At 50.3% G+C, this 21538-nt stretch overlaps 1 protein-coding gene across 4 annotated transcripts in view; it reads left to right on the forward strand.

Annotated features, from left to right (window-relative positions):
• ASTN1 (astrotactin 1) overlaps window positions 1–21538 on the forward strand; it is a 69783-nt gene that overhangs the window by 16441 nt on the left and 31804 nt on the right. For 3 of the 4 annotated variants that reach the window (XM_077182008.1, XM_077182009.1, XM_077182006.1), the window contains exons 2-8: window positions 5719–5906; window positions 11730–12126; window positions 13957–14103; window positions 14536–14655; window positions 15758–15907; window positions 17116–17283; window positions 17413–17497. In XM_077182008.1, the coding sequence (XP_077038123.1) occupies window positions 5719–5906; window positions 11730–12126; window positions 13957–14103; window positions 14536–14655; window positions 15758–15907; window positions 17116–17283; window positions 17413–17497 (1255 nt within the window). The remainder of the gene's footprint in view (window positions 1–5718; window positions 5907–11729; window positions 12127–13956; window positions 14104–14535; window positions 14656–15757; window positions 15908–17115; window positions 17284–17412; window positions 17498–21538) is intronic. The other variant, XM_077182007.1, reaches the window with a different exon arrangement.

Below are 21538 nucleotides of genomic sequence, written 5' to 3' on the forward strand. Positions count from 1 at the left end.
ATTCTCCACTCCTTGGTGCAGTTCTGCAGTTCGTAGGTGAGCACCAGCTGAGCTCAGGGGTTTGTGCCCTCCTTCTCACTGATTTACTGGGAGACAGTTCAGCCAGGGTGGTAATTTTCCATGGCTGACTGGGAGCATCTCCATCATTTGGAGCCTTTCCATGGAGACCTGATTTTCCCTCTGGAAGAGGTGACGTGACAGCATTGCAGGGTGAGATATCAACTACAGATGTGGTTCTTTCTGGGGTTTTTATAGCAGCATGGCATCTTGGAAGTGTCTTCACACATTCTCTCTATTTTCCTTTTGCTCCCTGTCGTGGGTGGGCACTTGGGTTCTTTTGAGCATGACCGTGTCACCCGAGTGTTGGACCAGGAGGCGGATTTGCCTCTCTTCCCACATTTCCTCTGCAGTTCACAGCTATGGCAGATGGGAGCAAAGTAACAAGATAGGAGTGAAAATCAAACAGCAGTGAATGTCCCAATCTGCTTGGTTTTCCCCCCAGCTTTAGGTTGGAATTGAGAAACGTGATGGAGCAATGACCTTGGAGGGGAAGGTGCCCAGGTGTGTCCTTGGGCTGGTGGGGAGGAGCAGGGCAGGGGGGGCTGTCAGCTTCTAAAGTCAGCAGCTGCAGAGCAAACCTGGTCAGCTCAGCCCCACCAATGATGGATCAGTGTCCTCTGCTCAAAAACAGCTCAGTGTCACCCCCAGAGTGACGGAGGGTTTGTTGTTGAAGGAAGGGAGGGGTTCGGGCTCTGGCATATTTGGGACAGAAATCCCAGTTCAAGGCTAAAGCATGGCTACGGCTTTGAAATGTAACTCCCTGGTGACCTTCCCAAAAGGAAAGGCACCCTGCATTGCAAGGAGAAACCTGGCTAGCTGTCAGCCAGGCTGGGGCAGGCACCTCATGGCTTCACGTGTACCAGCCTCAGGCACAGGCATCCTGGTGGGGTGATCTCTCTGACCTAACCTGAGAGATCAGCACTGCCTCTTCCTCAAACCTTCATGTTCTCCCATATCTATGAGTCTTTTGGAGATTTTCCCCCCAGGGGCCCTCTCCCATGAAGCAGGTTCTTAATATATACACTGAGGTTTGTGTTTGCTGGTATGGAAAAGCTGGATTGCCTTGAAAAGGCAGAATGACCTGCAGAATGAGCTGGTCTTGCTACCTGAGACTGGAGACAGGAAAAAATGCAAATGAAATATGGATAGTCAGTGATGAATGTGAATTTTTAAAGCAGGTCCATAAAAACATTGATATTATCCCATGAATTATCTGTCACTGAAACCCTGGAAGTATAAATGAGTTAAGTATCAAGATAAGCATTTTTGACATGTGAATTGATAGAAATCAAGGCCTGAGGTCCCAGCAGAGAGAGCAAGTGACTCATGGTGGGAAGGTCCCCTGAGTCACTTCAGGCATTGGAGACCCTGGGAGGAGTGCAAGGCTTGATTTAGCTGAGTTCAAGCCCTTTAAAGGATGTGTGTGGTTTAGGTGTGGAGCAAAAGCCTTAGCTAATGGGGAGCTTAAATTAAACCACAGTCAGGTTCTGGCTGGAAAATAAGGCAGGTTTAAATGTTAACGAGGAAATACACGTCCAAGTCAAAATCTGGGCTTGGCTCTCTGAAATGGGTCTGTGGAGACCAGCATTATGGCAGAGTTCATTTGACTTATTGGAGGCATCTATTAGCGCAAAACGCTTCCAAATGGAGAGGAAAATTGTTTTGCTGGGTGGTTTTTTCCCTCAAAATGCCGATGTGAGTTTTTAAGGCGAGTTGCTCTCCTTGTGTGCCACCATGCCAGGTCTCAGTGGGGTGATGAGGACATGGGAGGAGGTCCAGGTCAGCACCAGGCTCATGGGCCATGGTTCTGATGTTGCACCAGCTCACGTGCAGAACTGGGCTGTGACAGACGTGCTGCCTCCCAAAACCAGGACATGCAGAGGTGCTGCCTCCAGAAGGACTGGGTTTGCTTTGTGTGGGACAGCTGTCCCAAGGGAAATGAGGCTGTTTGGATAATGAAGAACAAAGCAGGTATAAATCCACACAGCTCCAGCACCTTCAGTCTGGTTTTTTGTCCTCTCCTCAAATTGCTCCTGTAGAACCTTTCTGTCCCCACTGCAGATGGTCTGGGAGGGGAGCAGCCAGGGCCCTGATGTTAAAAGCAGCAGCTGGGGCCTTTGGAGGCTGCTGCTCCTGCAGATATGAAGGACCTGGGCCACGTTTGATACCAGGTGAATGTGGCACAGCCTAATTAGTGGCCTCCTACTGTTATTAACCTCTGACTCAGACAGGCTATTTTTTAACAGAGGTGCAAGAAGTTAATACTAGTGCTAATGGCTTCCTATCCAAGGCCTTAATGAAAGCCATACAGGGACCAGGCTTTTCATCAATATCTTTCAAACTTTGAACTTGAAATTTTCTTCTCCCTCCACATTTTTTTTTTGCCTTTCTGCCCACTTTTCTGCCTCCTCTGGGACATCCTGGCCCCAGTGTACAAACTGCTCAGCAGGGTTGGCACCTGCCAGCTCTGTAGCAGAGCTGACACCCTACAAGATCCAGATAAATCATCCCAGTTGGCTACATGGGTCACTGTAGCATCCCACCAGGTGGGGAGATGTCTGCTTGGAGAGCAAGACAAAGGGAAGAGTGAAATCTGTTGGACTGGGAGAAGAGAGAGTAAAGAGATGCTATGTTAGGGAAGAAGCTTGGTCTTGATCTTGTCTTGGTCTTGCTTAAGCCAAACTCCAAGAGAGCTTCACAGATGCAGGAAAACATTCATATGTGCAAAATTTTCATGGAGAAATGGAGTAGGATAGAGGCAGCTGACGTGTTGCTAAGACACTTGAGGAAAGGAGGAGAAGGTCCAAGGCTGAAGCTCTCTCACCCAGGCAGTGCCTCGAGAGCCTCTGCCAGGGCAGGAGCAGAGGTGGTGGTGGAGCAGCCTTGTGCTGCAGTGTGGTGGAGGGCCCATAGCCTCCCAGTTTGGGGTGATGGCAATTGATTTCTGGGGTGTTCTCCTTTGTCTCTTGCACTTCTGACCTGTGTGCAATGCAGCTGCAGGGTCACATCCTGATGTCTGGTGAAAGAGGAAAACCTGCTCAGGCTCTGTGGCTGGATTGTGCTCTTCTAAAACAAAAACCCATTTTTTATTGAAATATATTTTTCTTTTAAAAAAATAAGCCTGTTTAAATAAATTTGAAATTATGACAACCTATTTTAAGGCTTAAATTTACTATAATCTATTAATCATTTAAATAACTTCCATCAAGGATTTCTTCTCAAATATTAATGAGCTGAAGGGTGCTGCTTTTACAGTGATATGTCAGATCAGGGGGAAAACATCTCTTACTCTAGCTTTCTAAATGTCACAATGTCACATACTTAGTATCTATTATTTTCACTCTTTACAATGGAGCAAATGCTGGTATTTACATTTTTTCCAAATGTCAGTATGTTGAGTTCCCGCTGTGCGGGAAAGTTCTTGCCTTAATTACCCATAATTTCACGTTAGCAGGCAGGTGCAGGGAGAGTGTTTTCCTCCTTTTGAGCTGGTTCATACGAAGTTGAGAAGCCGTGGGGAGCTGGGAAAGCAGGCAAGCTTGATTTCCCCTCTCAGTCCATGAATAAAGACCATGTGGGAGAAGGGGAGATCTGCTGCTCCAAATCCTCCTGGCTCCCAGGACCAGCTTTTCAAAGGGGATCTGTGTCCCTGAACACACAGCTCAGCAGTTAGGGGGAATTCCAAAAGTGCTTCTGGCTTCCTGGTGACTTAACTCTGGGTTTTGCTTCCCCCCAGCCTGGTGGGGTGCTCAGCATCCCTGTGCTGGGGACACTCCAAGTGCTCTGATCCCCGCCAGAAACACAGCCCGTGCTGAGCACAAACACTCTGCCAGCTCACTCGCCGGGGCTGATGGTTCTTTTGATTAATCAAATCAGTTTGGGAGGATGAACCTGGTTCCCCATGCAGATTTTTGCCCCCACCTCCCCTGGCAGCCAGCTCACTTAAGGCAGCCTAATGAAATTAATTAGCAGCAAATTTAAAACGTTGTTTTTCGGCGCTGTAATTGAATTCCAGTTTTCATCTGAAGGCAGCGTGAAACAAGCAAAATAAAGATGATAATTTGCAAAGTGAGAGGAGTGCCCTCCCATTGCCAGCAATGGGGCAGATACAGGAGGGAAAGCTGTGCCTCAGTGGGAAGCTGATCGTGTTTTTCCTGGTCACCCCAACAAAATCTGCTATTTTCACAAAAAATAGCTAACAGGCAAATGTCAAGCTGATGGCTGAGATCGAGGTGGTGTGAGATGGTGATCAAGGTGATCTGGTCTGAGGGGGACACAGTGATTAAAACAGTGCCCCTTTCTCCTAGGGAAGGGTGCTGGTGTTACCTGTCTTTGGCTGAGACCCAGCTGTAGGATGTCCCTGAAATTTCAGAGCCAGCCAGGTGAATTAGGTTTGATTTGGCATTTAGTGTCCTGGAGCATGTGTGGTGTACCTGCCTGGTGTCCTCTACTTCCATGACAGCCCAGCTTTGTCCATGTGTCTCAACTGCCCCAAACTCTGGAATTAAGGGTTCTTAGGGAAAATTGGGTTTCTTGGGCAGAAGCTGCAGGCACCTCTGCAGGTCTCTGGGCTGAGTCGTGGGGGGAGAGCTGTAGAAAATGTTTGAAAACTGAAAACCTCAGGTTCACATTTCACTGCTCACAAAGGACGGTAAATATTTTGTCTGCAATAATTTGTGATGTGCTCCCAGTGATCCCATGATGCTGCTGGGAAGTTGTCCTGTATCCTGTGCTCCCAATGTCTGAGGCTGTGTGGGTGAAACCTGCCCAAACTAGAGCTGGAAGGAGACTTCTGGGTTACTGCTGTCAGTCAGTGCTATCTCCCTGCACCACAGCTGGAGTTTTGGAGAGCCCACATCTGGATTATAGCCAGATATATGGCTTTACTCCCCTTTAGCCCTTCAGGTTGTGATTTATGTAGGGGCATCCATGGTGCTGGCAGGAAATTCTTAGGACTTCTGCTGGTCACAGTGACCCTGAAATATGTTAAAGTCTCTTTTCGCAGCCCAGTGGTTGAAGGAGTCAGAATTCTTCTATTCTTGCTCTCAAGGTTGTTTATTGTTTCTTATCTATAAAATTCTTTCTCTGGCCTGCCAAGGTCCGTTCAGCAGGTCAGACACAGGCACTCTGCCTGCCCTCAGGGTGGTGTTATCTTTTTATAGTAAACACCATGTGTACAATATTTACAATAACTTCCAAATACCCATCAGTGAGCTTCTACTCTAAACCAATCTGAAAGTGCCAACATCACAGCAGAAGATGGAGGCCAAGAAGAAGAAGAAGGAGAAAGGCTGGATGCGCCCAGATTCCTCCATCTTGCCTCCTGAACCCCTCTTCTAAAAACCTCAAAAAATGTATTTTTCACCCCATGACAAACTAATTATTATTCTACTTAGACTTTTGTGGCTTGCAGATCCTCATATAAGGTTGGTAATTTTTTCCATGGGTCATAATCAAAGTCACAGGGGTCTTGGGCTCTGTGCCAAGGTCTCTGAGCCCCCGTGGCCGGGGTTCAGAATGGGATGTCCTGAATTCCAACACCAGTGACTAGAGGCTGTGCATCCTTTGGTCCCTCCAGCCATTTTTTTGGGAAGGGGTGAGCATCTCCCACGAACCCTCTGCTCCACACCCTGCCTTTGACCAGCTTTGCTCTTGCAGAGATCTCGGGCAACACGGATGACATCCCCCTGGTGCGCTGGCGGCAGCAGTGGCTGGAGAACGGCACCTTGCTCTTCCACATCCACCACCAGGACGGGGCCCCCAACCTGCCTGGCTTCGACCCCACCGAGGAGCCCCAGACCGAGTCGGCCGAGGAGGAGCTGAGGATCCTCCACATCTCTGTCATGGTAGGTTGTGGGGGGCCCAGCTCCCGGGGTACTGGTTGTTGATTTCTCTGGGTCTGGATTGAAGGCACTTGAGACAGTAATTCATGTTTGGACTCAGGGGTTTATTATTTTTTATCAGTAAAACAGTCTCACTGCTGTAAGTTTAGCAGCAAGGCACAAAATGGCCAACAATCTCTTGTTACAAGGTCTTTTAAGACTAATCTATCCTATTAAGAGCTGACACCTGGATTATTTTCCCTTTTAACCCAATAACTGATCCCAAAGAGCCCCCAGTGCAGACTTTTCTGCCCAATTACAAAATGCCACCCAAACCCATGAAGAAGAAGAAGACTAAGCATGAAGAAGAACCCCAGGATGACACCCTGTGCCCTCCATCTTATTTCCATCCACAACGTACTAAAAATCCCCAAACCTAAATTTCTCACCAAGTGATACACCCACACTACTCTCTATAATCTATTTCACACTTTTGTGGATTCCAGTCTATTCTGGAGTTTAGGAAACTTTCTCCATGGATAAGGGTCAAAGTCAGTGCTGCCCTGGGGGTCAGGGCACCCCAGAGCAGACAGGGAAATATTCCCAGTGCCCTGGGTTTCCACAGTATGTGATGGGAATGCAGCCCCTCTTCAGCTGTCCAGAAGCCTGTAGAAAATATAGTGACTGTTGAAAAGGAATTTATTTCCCCATCTGGCTCCAGCTGCCCTAGGATGTGTCCACCTGCCCTGGGCATCTCTGTGAGTATTGAATGCTAAGTGCCTTCACAGGCTGCTTCAGAGCTCTCCCTTAGTTTGCATCACTTTGAAAACACATTTGTGGGGTGCCTTTATCCCCAGGGGTTCTGTGCTTTGAAGGTCTCAGCCACGTTAACCCAGGGTTAATTCCCACTGACTCGTCAGGAGCCCTTTGCCAGTGCAGGGTGCCTGCTGCCCTCTGCCCTGGCGCACAGCCTGTGTCACAGTGCCACCAGCACTGTCACCACCACTTTTATCAGCCTGGCAGCCCCCTGGCCATGGTTTCATGTGTGGGGGTCACACAGCAATACTCCACCCAGCTACACAGGGGAAGGCAGAAAAAGGAGAGATCTGTAGGTTGGGGGAAGATCTGTGTTGCGTTTGTTGATTGTTTGGGTTTTTTTTTTTTGTCGTGTTGGAAAAAACTTGAAGAATCCTACAATTTTTGTGCCACTGGAAGATAATTAGCCAGAGACAATGTGTTGCAGAGGCTGCAAACAGGCTGTTCAGTGGTGTCTACCGTAATAAGAGCTTCAATTGCTCTTCCAGATTGCAGCCCCAGGCCAGGTTTCTCCTCCATCATTTGTGCTTGATTAGTCCGAGGGAAAAAAAAATTGTTTGCAAAGCCACTCCCCAAAACATCTTGCACCATTATCTCAGTTTTCCTGTCTGCTCCCAGCTGCTCCTGAGATGGTGCATCACCTCTGGAGAGGCTGGCCCTGCTGTGGTCTTGATCTTCTTGAGCACTGCTGTAAGCCAAGATCAAGGCAGAAGTGCCTGGCTGAAGGTTTGTTATGGAGCTGATGAAAAGGATGTCTGCAACTCACGGCTGTCATCCCAAAATGTGCAAATGCAGCTTGAGTCCTCCTCTGCCCTTTTTTCCCCATCACTCTCAGCTCTGCTCCGACAGCATCCCTGCTTCCTGACAAACAGAGGCTGGCTTTTGTGCCAGGAGTCAGGACCACGTGGGGTTCTCAAGGCTGATTTTCTTTCTTTGCTGTGTGGTTGCCAAGGGAAGAGGCGTGAGTGACGGTGTTCACAGGGGTCTGAGGATGAGGGAAGAGACGAGGATGACTCCATGTTTCAGAAGGCTTGATTTATTATTTTATTATATATATTATATTAAAACTATACTAAAAGAATAGAAGAAAGGATTTCCCCAGAAGGCTGGCTAAGAATAGAAAAAGAAAGAATGGTAACAGAGGCTCTGTCTTGGACAGAGAGTCTGAGCCAGCTGACTGTGATTGGCCATTAATTAGAAACAACCACATGAGACCAATCCCAGATGCACCTGTTGCATTCCACAGCAGCAGATAACCATTGGTTACATTTTGTTCCTGAGGCCTCTCAGCTTCTCAGGAGGAAAAAATCCTAAGGAAAAGATTTTTCCTAAAAGATGTCTGTGACAGGTGTGAATGAGGGATTGTATCCATCGTGACCAAGGTCTGCTTGTGGACTGGGTGAGGAGCACTCCCACACCCATCCCAGACAGGGCTCCTCTCCCAGCACTCACATGGATGCTGGGCTGGGGGGAATAGGGCACAATGGGATTTCAGTGCTCCTGTGCAGGGAAAAAAGGGGCTATGAGGTGGTGGTCTGACCCTCTCCAATGGGAAGTAGGTAGGGGAGACTTCAGTTCTGGCTTTCATCCTCCTCTCAGAGCCTCTGGAAGTCTCAAGAGTCCACAGGCTGCTTTTCTCAGGGATAATTTGAGCTCTCAGACCACTGGGGCAGAAGAAACTCATTTTCAATGAAATAACAAGTCTCTTTTGTGAACCCACGGCCACTGCCTGAAAAAAATGAGCATCCACCAGGTTTGAGCTCCAGCTTGGTCTCTCCTGTTCACCTGCACAGGTGTATGGCAGAGCTTGCTGGTGTTTGGGGGATTTCATGTGCATACAGAGGGTGAAGGAAAGCCAGGAACGCCCTGGAATTCCTCCTACCTGCTTGTCATGCCACCTGCAGATGGACTTTCCCTAGGGTGATGGAGAGCCATGACAGAGGAGGCCACCCCTGGTGGGGATGGGGATAATCCCCACTAATTTATGGACCACAGGAACTCATAGGGACTGGAGCATGATACAGAATTAGTCTCCCACTTTGCCACTAAAAATCCTGCATGACTATGCCAGGCACTTTATACAGAGGCATGTAGAGATGGAATCAGACTGATACAGAGATTAGATAGTGGGAAGAAATTCTTCCCTGTGAGTGCTGAGGCCCTGGCACAGGGTGCCTGGAGAAGCTGTGGCTGCCCCATCTCTGGAAGTGTTCAAGGCCAGGTTGGACAGAGCTCGTCCCTGCTTTTGGCAAGGGCGTTGGAATTAGGTGATTTTAAGGTCCATACTAATCAAAACCATTGTAGGATTCTGTGGTTTCTATGATCCAGGGCCAGTTTTCAGCCCTAGCAAGATTTTCTGACTTCCTGGCTGTAGAGTCCCTGTCCAGAAAGGTGCCAGCCAGCCCCCTGACCTCTGCAGGACTGCTGGTCTCCTGAATCACTGAGTTTGGTTCCTCTTTCTTTATTTTTTTTTTTTTGTTTTTTTGGGGTTTTTTTTGTTTTGTTTTGTTTTGTTTTGTTTTGTTTTTTTTTTTGTTTTGTTTTGTTTGGAGTTTGTGTTGTTGTTGGTTTTTTTGGTTTTTTTTTGTTTCTAAAGAAAGTTGAAAAGGAGGGTAGGATAGTGCATCACAGCTCCATTATTCTGGAAATGAAAGTGGGTTAAACTGTAATGGCCATTAAACTTCCTTTTCCAGCTGCCTCTCCTGCCTCTCATTCAATAATTTCCTTAATGTTTTATCCTAATGGAGCGGATTATTACTATTATTTTATTTTCTCAAGATCACCTGTTGCATAGAAAAGAGGAGGGAGACCGGAGCTGTGGATGGGCTCTGAGCTCTTAACTGGCTCCACATGCTTTTTCTTGTTATTATTGTTATTATTCTTGGCAGATTGTGCATAAAGGGCCAGTTTGGGGCTTTCATCTCACCGCCCTCCATCTGTGACGTCTTGCAGGAGGGTGATCTTGGGGACAGTGGCAGGGTGGCAGGGCCAGGTGCAGTTTTGGGGTCCATGCCTGTGGGACAGGAGCTTTTTCAGCCTCTTTCCCCAAACATGCTCCCCAAACAACACTTCAGTCATCTGCCTGTCTCAAGCTTTGATCTCTTTTAATCTGTGCTGCAATTTCTGCCGGATACCCTGGGAACATCTCCCAAGATTGAGAGTGACAGCACTGAAACTGGTTGGAAATGGGTCAGAAAAAGTTGCCCGTAGGAGCATTTGCCTGGAATAAAGCTGATCTCTGTTTTCAGAGGCAGGAGAGTGAAACAAAACATGCTTTGCTTTAAATGCGGCTTTTTCATGCCTCGCTGGCAACTTCAACACTGGTCCAGCCCAGGGCAGGCTCCAGGCCAGCACTGGGTGCTCCTGGTGCCAGCAGACTCTTGGTGATGGGCTCTCCTTTCCACCCTGGAGCATCCCTGGGGTGTTTGAGTCCCAGGGGATGGTGGATGCCAGCCCCTGGCTGTCACTATAGGACACGAAACAACACGAGCGCACACACTGCTGCTCTCGAGGTGAAGAAAAGGGAAATTTATTTTCTGACTCTAACATTTATAGTTTTCCAAAAGTGACAGTGGATTGGAGGGTGAAGGTGCCACCTCTCCAATGACACTGGACTAACCAACAGTCCATCAAATTTCTCCTCTTCTGCCAGGATCTTTAGCTTGTCAGAGTGAAAAGTTAGAAAGTCTCTTTTCCCAGCCCGGCACTTGAAGGAGTCAGAGCTCTTCATTTCTCGGTCTTAAGGTTGTTTATTGTATCTTATCTATAAAATTCTTTCTCCTGTCCAGCTGAGGTCCGCTCAGCAGGACAGTTCCAGGCACTCTGCCTGCCCTAGGGGTGGTGTTATGTCTTTATACTAAAAACTATGTATTCAATGTTTACAATTACTTTCCAATACCTATCACCTATGTTAGACAGTGAGCTTCTACTCTAAACCAATCTGTGAGTGCCAACATCACAGCAGAAGATGGAGGCCAAGAAGAAGAAAAAGGAGAAAGGCTGGACACGCTCAGATCCCTCCATCTTGCCCCCCTGAACCTCCATTCTAGAAACCCCAAAATCTACTTTTTCACCTTGTGATAAATTCACTATCATTCTACTTAATTTGTCATGGCTTGCTGATCTTTATCTAAAGTTGGTAACTTGCTCCACGGGTCATGATCAAACCCACAGGCATTTCTGGGCTCTGTGCCAGGGTCTCTGAGCCCCCTGGCAGGGGTGTTGGCTGCTCAGGACAGCCAGAGGGATGTCCTGGGTCCCGACACTCTTCCATAAAAGAATGCAAAACATAAGTTATTTACATAAAGTGTGCGAGAAAGTTCGTTACAAGAATGTAAACAGCAGAAGGCTTAGAAAATCTCAAAAAATCAGGGCGACAGCTTGTCAGAACTCAGTACATCCCTCTGGGTATCCAGAGTTGCTGGGGCCCCTACTGGGGGGCTCAGAGACCCTGGCATGCAGCCCAGAACACCTGGGGATTTGATTATGACCCGTGGAGCAAATGACCAGCTTTGTGTGAGGACCTGAAAGTCACAGAAGTTTAAATAGTGTAATAATAAAATTATCACCGGGTGAAAAGGCAAATTTTAGGATTTTTAGAATGGGAGTTTTGGGGACAAGATGGAGGGACTTGGGTGTGTCTAGTCTTTCTTCTTGTTCTTCTCTCCCTCCATCTTCTGCTGTGATGCTGGCACTTTGGCATTGGTTTAGAATAGAAGTTCACAGTCTAACATAGGTGATAGGTATTGGGAAGTAATTGTAAATATGTTATAGGTAGTTTGCAGTATAAAAAGACAGGGTGGTAAGAGTGCCGCTGGCTGCCCTGCTGAGCGGACCTCAGCTGGGCAGGAGGAAAATTTTATAGATAAGATACATTAAACAGCTCTGAGACAGAAAACTGAAGAACTCCAGCTCACTCTTCGGATGCACGGGCTGAAACAGAGACTTTTCACTTATCTCGGGGCTGCAATTAACAGCAGAGCTCCTGAGGACACCTGGCTGAGGCTGCTCGGTGTGTGTGTGTGCCCGCAGGGAGGGATGATCGCCCTGCTGCTGTCCATCCTGTGCCTGGTGATGATCCTGTACACCCGCCGGCGCTGGTGCAAGCGGCGCCGCGTGCCGCAGCCCCAGAAGAGCGCCAGCGCCGAGGCCGCCAACGAGATCCACTACATCCCATCGGTGCTGATCGGGGGCCACGGGCGGGAGAGCCTGCGCAACGCCCAGCGCGTGCAGGGCCACAACTCCAGCGGCACGCTCAGCATCCGCGAGACGCCCATCCTGGACGGCTACGAGTACGACATCACCGACCTGCGGCACCACCTGCAGCGCGAGTGCATGAACGGCGGCGAGGACTTCGCCAGCCAGGTCACCCGCACGCTGGACTCGCTGCAGGGCTGCAACGAGAAGGCCAGCATGGACCTCACTCCAGGTGGGCTTGGGCGGAGATGGATCCTTTCTGGCTTGTGTTCTCCCCCGGTTCCATACGTGTGTTTTGGAATAATTACCAATATAGCCGGACGGGACGTGCCTGAGCTTGTCTGGCTCTTGCTGCTGAGCCAAATAGCTGCAACTGTGGTGTTTCACCTCACAGACACTTTTGGCTGGCTGGGTGTGTGGTGTTTCACCCCACAGACACTTTTGGCTGGCTGGGTGTGTGGTGTTTCACCCCACAGACACTTTTGGCTGGCTGGATGTGTTGTGATTTCACCCCACAGACACTTTTGCCTGGCTGGGTGCTGGAGCTGGGCACTGGGAACTAGCCCAGGCCTGCAGGAGCTCTGGTGGCTGTGGGATGGAGCTTCCCCCCATAACAGGGGCTGCTCCTCAGGTTTCCCTCTGGCAGAGAAGCTTTAAGGCGATGGTGAAGGAAAGGAGTCGGTTCTGATGGAGGGTTTGGATCCAGAGCTTTATTCTGGCCCACAGGCCTCTGAATCCAGCAGAACTCCCTGAACTTCGTGGTTTACTCGCCCTTTTACCTGGGGGAGAAGGGGAGGGAAGGAATATGGGGACCACCAACAAGGTACTTAAGGGACAAAGGACACCTGGATGGCCCAATGTCCCCCCAGGGGTAGAGGGCATCCTTTGAATTCTGCCAATCGCTCCACGCCCTTCTGGAATGCCAGGATTGACAGACAGTGCCCAGCAGGGGGAAGGAGAGGTGACTGACACACCTGGCAGGGAATTATCAGGGAGGGATCCGAGGTTATGAGGAAAATCCTAAAATCACAATGCAACACCAGAGCATTTTCCCTGTTTCTCTGGGGTTTTCTTGGGTGTGAGGTGTTGGTGGTGCCCTGAAGGCACTTCCATCACTGCAGCCAGTGGAGAGCAGTCCCTGCTTTGTGGTTTCCATGGCCTGACAGAAAACCAGAATGGGGCTCCTGTTGTGTTGTGAGGTCCCCAGGATGAGGTGAGAGATGAGAATTGACTCCAAGTTCTCAGAACGCTGATTTATTATATTATGATATTATATTAAAAGAAAATTATATACTAAAACCATACTAAAGAAAGAGAAAGGATACAGACAAAAGGCTAGAAAAGAATGCTCATGAAAGCTCGTGACTGATTCCTCAGAGTCCAACACAGCTGATGGTGATTGGTCATTAATTAAAAACAATTCACATGCTGGGTAAACAATTCTCCAGACCACATTCCAGAGCAGCAAAGCATGGAGAAGCTTAAGTTTCCCAGCTTCCCAGGAAAAGAAATCCTGGTGAAGGGATTTTTCAGAAAATATCATGGTGACATGGCTCCCTCCATGCTATCCCATTGTGACCCCCAAACTTCCCTTCTGTGTCCCCAGATTTCTGGTGTCTTCCTCAGGTGAGGTTTTTGGTAGCAATTTTTTACTTGCCATCAGTATGATTCAGAGTTAACACTGCCTTCTGATCACCAGCAGGGATTCTCTGAGGCTTGTAACAAACCTGTTCTTTGGTCATATCACTAACTGAGCCATCCAACTAGGGCCTTCCCAAACAGTTTGGGAAGATCATGGTGTGGTGCCTGAAGCTCTCCTGCATATGAGGAAGTGCCCTGAGACCCTCAGTGTTAAATCTCAGCTTTTGGCTAGTTTGGTGGAGGTGCCAGTCCTCTTCAGGATTTCAGCTGCTCATCAGTGTGCCTTGGGGGCTGCTCAACTCATTAGCTTCAGCACCTTGATCACCTCAGGGTGATCTGGAGATGGACCCAGGGAAACCTTTCTCTCACCTCACTCCCTTTTAAAAGTCTAAATATTTTGCCTTCAATCCTTCCTGCTCAGGGAGCGACAATGCCAAGCTGTCCCTGATGAACAAGTACAAGGACAACATCATTGCCACCAGCCCCGTGGACTCCAACCACCAGCAGGCCACGCTGCTGTCCCACACCTCCAGCAGCCAGCGCAAGCGCATCAACAACAAGGCGCGAGGTAGGGCAGTCCCTGGGGTGGGTGAGGCGCCTTGGGCTCCCACCCACCCACATTCCACCCACCCACCCTCTCCTGGGATGGAGAGATAGGACCAGAGCGTGGAGAGAGCATGGGAAAGGGGGTTTGGGTGGGGAGAAACGGGAAATGTGGTGCCTGCAAGGATGCGAGTGATGTTGGGATGGTTGTGAAGATGCAGGTGGTGTTTGCCCCAGTAAATACTACAGGATTCTGGCACAGCCATGGGGAAAAGGTGCAAGGTATCCTGTGGAGGGGGGGTCTGGCTGTGTGTGCTGGAAAGGGGAGCAGATGCTGTCCCTGCTGCACCTGGCAGATGGAGCTTCTGCTCTGTAGTGCAAGGCTTTCCCTGAAGGGTGCTGTAGGATGCCAAGGTTTGGGGTGGCACGGTGCCAACCCCTCCATGACTACACTCAGTGTCCCCTGCAGCTGGCTCAGCGTTTCTCAACCCCGAGGGGGACTCAGGGACAGAGGCAGACACCGATCCCCAGCTGACCTTCTACACGGACCCCTCGCGGAGCCGCAGGCGCAGCCGAGGTGGGTGCAGGTGCAGGGGTGGGTGCAGGTGCAGGGGTGGGTGCAGGTGCAGGTGCAGGTGCAGAGGTGGGTCACCAGCCACCCCTCTTGCCTCATTTGCCGTTGCTTCTCTGGGTTTGGCGACTTTGCATTGGCAAAAAGATGGAAACCCAAGTGCAACCCCAGCTGCTGCAGGCAGGCACAGTCCCTGCATCGCAGCAGGCTGCTGCTGCTCTCCGGTGGAGCTTCTCAGCAGAGGGTGAAATGTATTCTGATGTTTTGCTGGAGGCTCCTGCCGGGCACTGGTGTATATTAATGAGTAACACGCTTCAAAGGCTGGCCCGTGCCTTGCCATGCTGCTGCTGCTCAGCACCGTGCACATGCCAGCTGTACGTGCACCAGAGGATGGGAACAGCCTCGCTCCCCAGGCTGGAGTCTTGCCCCACTGCCCTGCTCTGTCCCTCTGGGAGGTTTCCTCTTCCCAAGAGGAAAGTTAGTGTCTGTTTTCCCTCGTTGAGCCTCGTTTGCTGGATGATGCCTTGTTTTTCTGGGAGTGGCAAGACTGGGAGCCATCTCCTTCAGCTGAGGCTGGAAGGCTCAGAGACAGACAGACATTCAGGCTTTGTCTCCAGACAGTTTGTTTCCGCTCAGCTTCTTCAGCTGAAAGATTAAAAGTCAAAGACCTGCATGCGCTGAGCAGTTAGGGCTCTCTATTGCTTTTTCAAGAGCCTGTTGTCATGACAAAATTAACCCCAGTGAAGTGCCAAGAAGGAGGGGGGAAAACCAGGATGCTGTATTTACCTTTGTGTTCCTAATATTGCTGCTCTGCTTTAAAGCTCTGCTGCTGCAAAGCTCTCAGCATGCTGCAGTGCAGGGTGTGGGAGAGCCAGGGCTCTGGGGGATCAGGAAGATCTTGGTCACAGTGGGAGAGAGGGATGGAGAGTCCCATGGCAAAGGCTGCTTCATGTTCTTCAAAGTGCAAAATGATTCCATTTGATTTGATTGATGCTGTGTTTCCAGGGGGCTGGGCAGGGTCTCTGCATCCTGGGCTGCCCTGGCTGCACCCAGAGACCTTACTGGGTGCTGCAGGTGTCAGGTCTGATTGTGCTCCTGTGTTCTGCAGTGGGGTCCCCCCGAAGCCCTGTGAACAAGACCACGCTGACCCTCATCAGTGTGACGAGCTGTGTCATCAGCCTGGTGTGCTCCTCTCACATGAACTGTCCCCTTGTGGTCAAGATCACCCTCCATGTCCCTGAGCACCTGATCGCCGACGGTGAGCACCCCCTGCTCTTCCTTACCCACTCCAGCACCCCCTGCTCTTACCCACTCCAGCACCCCCTGCTCTTCCTTACCCACTCCAGCACCCCCTGCTCTTTCTTACCCACTCCAGCACCCCCTGCTCTTACCCATTCCTGCCTGCCCCACTCTGTGAGGATTGATGGAGGAGATGGGGAATGATGGACAGGATGGGTGCAAGGCAGGAGGGACAGGTGGGGATGGAGGGCAGCAGTGTGGGACAGAGGGAATGGGCATGGGATGGAGGGAATGGGCATGGGATGGAGGTGGGGATGGGTGGAAGACAGAGGGGGATGGAGGGGATGGGCCCATGACAGAGGGGAATGGTGTGAAATGGAGGGTGCCATGTTGGGAGCAAGGGTTGGAGTGGTACAGGGTGGAGGGGATAGGCACTGTCACTATAGGACACGAAATAACATGATGTGGACACGCAGCTTTTCCAAGGTGAAAAAAGAGTTTTTAATTTTGACTCTAACATTTATATATTTCCAAAAGGATAGTGGATTGGAGGGTGACAGTGCCACCTCTCCAATGACACTGGACAAACCAACAGTCCATCAAATTTCTCTTCCTCTATAAAAGAATGCAAAACAATAAGTTATTTACATAAAGTGTGTGAGAAAGTTCGTTACAAGAATGTAAACATCAGAAGGCTCAGAAAATCTCAAAAAATCAGGGTGACAAGGCACAGGACAGAAGAGACAGACACAGGGTGGAGATGGTTGTTGTGGGACACAGGGCTTGCTGCAGGGTGGAGGGCATGGGCATAGGGCCAAGGAGATTATTGTGGGTTGGAAGGGAATGGATATGGGATTAAATGGACCATGATGGGATGAAGGACATGGTGGGACAGAGGGATCAGACCTCTGTGAGGGGTGTGGGATGGAGGTGGCTGCTGTGGGACACAGGGGAAAGGCACAGGATGGAAGGAGATATCATGTATGGAATGGAGGGGGCTGTCATATGGCAGAGAGGATGGGCACAGGACAGAGGATTCCTTGTGGCACAGAGGGGACTGTCGTGGGACAGAGGGTACTTTCTCAGGAGTGAGTGGGCAGGGGCTGGAGGGATCCATCACAGCCTGGGGGGCAAACATCACGGGATGGATGGGATGCAGGGCACCACTGTGGGATGGAGGGTGCAGCAGTGGGGGGCTGTCACTGACTCCCCTTGTCTCGGTGGCAGGGAGCCGGTTCATCCTGCTGGAGGGGAGCCAGCTGGATGCCAGTGACTGGCTGAACCCAGCACAGGTTGTCCTCTTCTCCCAGCAAAACTCCAGTGGGCCCTGGGCCCTGGACCTGTGTGCCCGGCGCCTCCTGGACCCCTGTGAGCACCAGTGTGACCCCGAGACCGGTGAGTGTTCCTGAGGGAGGGCTGGGTCTGTGTGCTGGTGTGTGGCTGCAGGCTGCACTTGGCAGGGAAGCACATGGAAAGCCTTCCCATGAGTGTCCTGCCGTGTCCCTGATGTCCCTGTCTCCACAGGGGAATGTCTCTGCTATGAAGGTTACATGAAGGACCCTGTGCACAAGCACCTCTGCATCAGGAACGAGTGGGGAACGAACCAGGGGTGAGTGCCCAGCCTTGGAGTGTCCTCACAGGAGCTGCTGGGCTTCCACAGCCCCTCAGCACAGCTGTGGTGACTTCTTGGATGGCAGAACTGTGGTAAATTCTTAGAGGCACCTCGGTGAATTGTAAGGTCAGCCCACAGCTGGGCTCTGCAGCAGGTATGCAGGAGGCGAGGATTTCTGTTCTTTGAAATAATCAGGAATGATGTACAAGAGGCCATTGTCACATTTCAGAGCCAACACCCCCTGGAGGAGATCGAGGTTGTTCCTCCCACCTTGTGTGCACTATCCTGGGCATCCTGCACTTTGTGGGGCTTTCTTTTTGGGTGTGTGAGGCATCAGAGGAGGGCTGAGGTCGGGCTGAGGTCCCCAGTGAAAACTGGGGAAATTAAATGCTTTGATAGTGTGCCTGAGGGAACAGAGGAGTCACCGTCTGCTCCAAGCTTTACACACCTGGAGGTGGTAAAGGAATTTTTTCTGATGTTTCAGCAGCGATTCAGTGGTGGATTCCAAAAGTTCCCACCTCTCTGTGACCCTCAAGGGGGTGCTCCATCTGTCCCTTAGCACTCGTGGGTCTGTGACACGCAGCTCCCAGGAATGGCTGGAGGTGGCGTGCACAAAGCCAAGACATCTCCAAATTCAGAGCTCCCACCAAACCCTTTTTCCCCCCTCCCTTTTCTCATTATGCTGCAGCTGGATCAGTGGTGGCCCTGCACGTGTGAGGATGCCCTCTCTGAAGTTATTAATGTTCACAGTGGGAAGAGAAAAATCATCAAAGGCTGGGCTTGGTGTCCCCCCTGCCGTGTCACTGTGCTGGGGGCTGGTAGCAGTGCAGGCTGTCACTGCTGGCACAGCCCTGCTGTGTCCCTTTGAACTGGGGCCCTGGGGAGAGCACTGCTGCTCCTTCTCCAGCCCCCTCGCTGCTTTTTATCATTTTAAAGGCAATTTAGCACCAGCTGTGTTACACAAGCTGTTGCTCTGGGTGCCCTGAGCCAGGGCCGTGCTCGTGGTGCAGGTGGCCCCACGCTGGGGATGTGCTGTGGGGTGTGGTGATGGTCCCCAAACCTCTGTGAGGTGCCACTGCTGGGGCAGGAGAATGCAGGCAGAAACACAGCTCCCTGTGCTGTGTGTCCCCAGGGACCAGTGTCCAAGAGGAATGTCCCCAGCTCCTCTGTGCCATCTCAGAAGATGCATTGAGTTATGGGCTGGGAGGTGTGGGGGGCTGTTCCCCTGCCTGTTTTGGGAGGTGCTGTGTTTAGGAGTGTCTCACAGTGGGCTGGAAAGAGCCCACAGCCACTCATAGCCACATATGGTTTTGGTGTGTTGAGCCCAACACCTTGCAAAAAGCAAATTGGCAAATAACTTTGTCCACGGAGGGTAGTAACAAAAATGGATAAGCACTGTGGAGAAACATTTGCTTCCTGACCCTCTGCTTTTCCTTTGCTCCTGAGCGTGGGTCTGCAGCTTCACACTCTTCTTCCATGCACACTGCTCTTCTCCAGCTTTTTCCTGATTTAGCTGCTTCACTTTCTGAAGGCAAAGTGGAGAAAAAGATGCTGCTTTCAGGTAAATTGGGAAAAATAGAGATGGTAACAAGCAGGAGAGAAGCCAAGGGCAAGAAGGACCAATACATTCCTAAAGCCCCTGGACCTGTTTGCATCCCCTGACCCAGCTTTGGTGTCAGCAATGCCCACCTGAAAGGTGCTCAGGACCTGCCCTGCTCCTCTGGGGCATTTGGGGCTGCTTTTTTAGACCTATCTCCACCTGAGGCTCCCACAGGAGCCTTTTCTCTGCCTGAAACAGGATCCATAGCTTTCCAGGGTACCTCTTGTCTTGTGTTTCTTCTTCTGTACCAGAGTTGGCTATGACAAATTATGTGCAGCATTTTCAGAATATTTTTCTGTTTGAGGCAGAGAAACCTGGCAGTTCTCTTTCTCCCCAGGGTGCAGCAGAGCCCTAGACCATGGTGGGGCTGTCAAAGTCCTCTGCCCTTCTCTGGGCTCTCGAGAAGGCTCCAGTGCTGCAGCTGTCACCATCCTTAGAAAACTCTCTCAAGCCTCTTGAAACTTGGGGTTGTTCTGTGTTTCTTCATGGAACCTGTCAGATTTTTGTTTCATAAAATGGTAGCAGCTGAAACCACACTTGACCATCCCTACCTGCAGCTTCCACTATTTTTAGGGGCTCTTGAAAGCATGTTCACACTAAGCATGGTGATGCTGAGAGCAGCTTGGTGTTTAATGGGTTTTTTTTTTTCCTTTTCTGCTATCTGTTCCTGATGTCCAGGTGCTGCTTAGTGCAGCTCTGCCTGGAAGGGCTTGTGATGGTGGAGGTCCCTTTTGCATGAACTTTTGGCCTCCACAAGGTCATGGCTGTGATGAAATCTCTTTAGCCTAGGAGAACCATCCTGTCAGAGCCTGTTTACCTGGATAACTTGTAGCTGTAAGCTGCTATTTATGTTTTTTGGGGTGGAGGTTGAGTGCTGTGCTGTTTTTTGTTGGGCTCGTCAGCTCACTCCCAGTTCCAGGCTCACCTGAAAGAGATGTCTGCAAATCTTCTGCTCTCTCCCCCCATCTCAAGGTGAGATCAGCTGTGCCTGAAACATTTCTGACTGCTGTTTGTCCAATATGCTCTGAACCCTGCAATATTGGAGCGATGTTCTGCTGCCACAGGTCAGTCCCCAGAGAAACCACACTGGCCCTTGGTCAACAAAGCAGGATTTGCTAAATCCCTTGGCAAACCTGGGAGTGATGTGCTCTGCATCTGACCTCCTCTGTTTTCCCTGGGTGGCCTTTTTATCTGGAAACTCATTTCAACCCTTTGGTTTAGATAGTTTTGCCGCTGGTTCATTTTTATTTACAGTGAGGACAAGTTGCCTCGGTGTCTGTTCACTCAGTAGCATCTAATTTTGCTCATGAAGGCGAGTTCATCTTTGTACTTTATTGGTGATGGCAGTGAGAAGCTTTTTGTGCTGGGTGTATTTTGGGTACCAGACTGAGATCCACGCCTCCACACTGCATCTTTTACCCAACGTGTCCAGACCCTAAATTTTCAGTTTTTCAAAAACTCAGATCTTTTTGATCATGGATAGCAGATACATTTGATCAGCTGCTTTTTTTTTTTTTCTTTGCTTTTTTTTTTTGGTGTGTGTGTGCTGCTCTTTGCCTGTTTTAAACAAATCTGTCTGGTGCTGTTTGTGTGCTCACAGTCTGTCTCCCTGCTTTGATATGCATTGTTAATTAGCTGCTTTTCGACTCTTACTCTCATGTTCCCTGAGCAGGATGCAGTTTCTAGCAATCCTACCAGCCACGCTTCATCTTTGCTCATCAGACCAAATTTCTGCCGTTCTTTTTGTGGTAAAACGTGGCCAAAAATCAAATCAGCACATTCTGGCTTTAGTTAATAAACTGTTACCTGCCTGCATCCGTACTTTTTCATCCCAGCCCTTAGATCCATCTCACACGTGGCTTTGCCCTCCCCATGGTGCCCTTTTCAGCCTCCCCCGTTGGGATTTGAGGTGCTCTGCATTGAAGGAGTCTTTTTCAATGTCCTCTTTCAACTTGTAATGGGCTTCACCGTGGCCTGGGGAGGTTTGAAGGCAGTTTAGGGTGATATGGTGAGCATGCCAGGCTGGCTGCTCTCATCCTGCTGTGACTATTGGGAAACTGTCCCACCCCAGCCTTGCTGCCCCACCCGCAGCCTTGCTGATGTTTTTCCCAGCACAGGACCCGAATTAGTGCATCAGCCTGTGCCCTGCTCACCCAGCTCCCTTCCCTTCCCTTCCCTTCCCTTCCCTTCCCTTCCCTTCCCTTCCCTTCCCTTCCCTTCCCTTCCCTTCCCTTCCCTTCCCTTCCCTTCCCTTCCCTTCCCTTCCCTTCCCTTCCCTTCCCTTCCCTTCCCTTCCCTTCCCTTCCCTTCCCTTCCCTTCCCTTCCCTTCCCTTCCCTTCCCTTCCCTTCCCTTCCCTTCCCTTCCCCACACCATATCCCCATCCTGGCAGTGCCCCTGCTCCTCTTTTCCCATGCCCATCCTGGCAGCGCCCCTGCT

This window comes from Agelaius phoeniceus, chromosome 8 (genome assembly GCF_051311805.1).
Source record: "Agelaius phoeniceus isolate bAgePho1 chromosome 8, bAgePho1.hap1, whole genome shotgun sequence".
Classification (NCBI taxonomy): domain Eukaryota; kingdom Metazoa; phylum Chordata; class Aves; order Passeriformes; family Icteridae; genus Agelaius; species Agelaius phoeniceus.